Source organism: Arachis ipaensis, chromosome B04 (assembly GCF_000816755.2).
Source record: "Arachis ipaensis cultivar K30076 chromosome B04, Araip1.1, whole genome shotgun sequence".
In the NCBI taxonomy this organism is placed as follows: domain Eukaryota; kingdom Viridiplantae; phylum Streptophyta; class Magnoliopsida; order Fabales; family Fabaceae; genus Arachis; species Arachis ipaensis.
The window spans coordinates 93385122-93387158 of NC_029788.2; the positions used below are offsets into that span (position 1 = coordinate 93385122).

General features: G+C 44.4%; 1 protein-coding gene across 1 annotated transcript; it reads left to right on the plus strand.

Moving 5' to 3' along the window:
* Positions 514–1623, plus strand: LOC107636732. Its single transcript, XM_016340226.1, has one exon. It carries the CDS (start codon positions 514–516, stop codon positions 1621–1623), a length of 1110 nt encoding a protein of 369 aa, XP_016195712.1.

Consider the following 2037-nt stretch of genomic DNA (forward strand, 5'->3'; position numbering starts at 1 on the left):
GGAAGGAGAACCCCAGCTGCCCGTCAAGTCCTAGTTCATCCCACACAACGGAACCAGATCTTCACTGCGCGAAGAGGTGTTGGAGGAAAACCACTGATACCTCGATTCGTGAATAACTGAAGGGTCTTGATCAAGGATAGGATATGACACAAGTATGGGAGCCTCTTCGACGAAACTAGTTAGGACGTATTAGTTTCTTTTCTTTGTTTAAATTACCTCTAAACATTTTATTTTGAACCGTACTCATGGATAAGTTTATTATTTCATATTTATTATCGTTTTAGTACTACTTGTTTTCCTCTTCATGCGCACTTCCTCCCTTCCTTGCATAACGATTAAGTTCAGTCTCTTTCTCTATCGAGTATGGCACCTTATTTAAAGACCCTCAAAGATAGGATATAACTTAGGGTGTTACAATTAATGGTATCAGAGCAAAGTCGATCCTAGGAATTCTATCTTAGGAGGTACGACTAATAAAACTTCTCCCTATGGTTATCCTTGAACAGGAAACCTATGGTAAGCCGTGGACGCCCACGTGGCTCGAGCTCGAGCTCATCAAACCTAGCAAAGCACATGAAGGAGATGGCCAAGGCAATGAAGGAGCAGGCCCAAGCCACTACTCTGATGGCCCAACAACTGTCCACTGGGGACAAGGATCCCAATATTCCCAGGCTGGAGGTGGGACAGACCCGTACAACTTTTGCTGACTTCAAGAAGATTGGTCCGCCTGAGTTCCGTGGAGCCCTCAACCCTGATATGGCAGAAGAATGGCTGACGAAAATAAAAAAGGTATTCACAATTTTTCCATGCACTGAGGAGCAGCAAGTGAGCTATGCTACCTTCATGCTCAAAGCTGATGCCAAGTTCTGGTGGGATGGAGCAAGACGGTTGTTGGAGGATGCTGGAACAGATATCAGTTGGGCCACCTTCAAAGAAGCTTTCTACAAGAAGTACTTTTCCCTTTCTATTCGAGAGTCCAAGGAGATGGAGTTTCTTCAGCTGAGGCAAGATAGGATGAGTATTGCAGAGTATACAGAGAAGTTTGAGAGACTCTGTAAATTTTCCGCCATGTATAAGGCTAATCCAAATGAAAAGTGGAAGTGTATGAAGTATCAAGGAGGGCTCAGGGCAGAAGTCCTAACCGCTATAGCCCCACTGGAAATCCGGGAGTTCTCCTCCCTCGTTAGCAAGTGCCAAGTGATAGAAGAATGCACCAAAAAACTAGCGTTGGAAAGAAGCGAGGCTTTCAAGAAAAGGCAATTGAATCAAGAATCATCTCAGCAGCCGCCGCAGAAGAAGGCCTTTCTTGAGAAACCTACAGGAAGGCAACCTCAACAGGGCACGGATCGCCAGGAACCTCCCACTGATGCCTCACCAAAGACCACCGAACTCAAGGAGTGTGCTTCATGTGGGAAGCAACATAGGGGTAGGTGCCTTGCCGGACAAAATGTCTGCTTCCGGTGTTTTCAGCCGGGGCAAATCGCCAGGGAATGCCCAGCAGTTCTCCCACCCCTTACCAATCTAACACAGCGTCAAGGGCGAGTCTTTGCCCTCAGCAGCAAGGAAGTCCACGAGTCAGAAGATCGAATCGAGGGTAAATGCACAATTAATGGAATCCTTTAACTATCCTAGATGATACTGGTGCTTCTCTTTCGTTCATATCTCTCTCCGCTACTAGTAAGATTAGCTAACCCATGTCCAAATCACTATGCATCCTACTAATGACCTTTATCGACCAAATTAGGATGTAGAATTTGGGGACAAATTCTTTTTTTATGGGGGTGATAATGTAACAACCGCCCCTTCTAGAAACAAAATTAAATTCGAAATTTGAAAATCAGTTAGGAGATAGGCTTAGGATTTTAAATTTATGGATATGAACCTAGTAACCACCCTCCGTTTGAAATTTAAAATATCCCAACTACCCTTTCCCCAAATGTATATAAATCGGGGAGCACCCATAGGTAGAAATCACTCCTCTCAAATACTAATCCTCTCCCTTCTACAAAGAAATAATATTTTGTGTGCAAACACAAG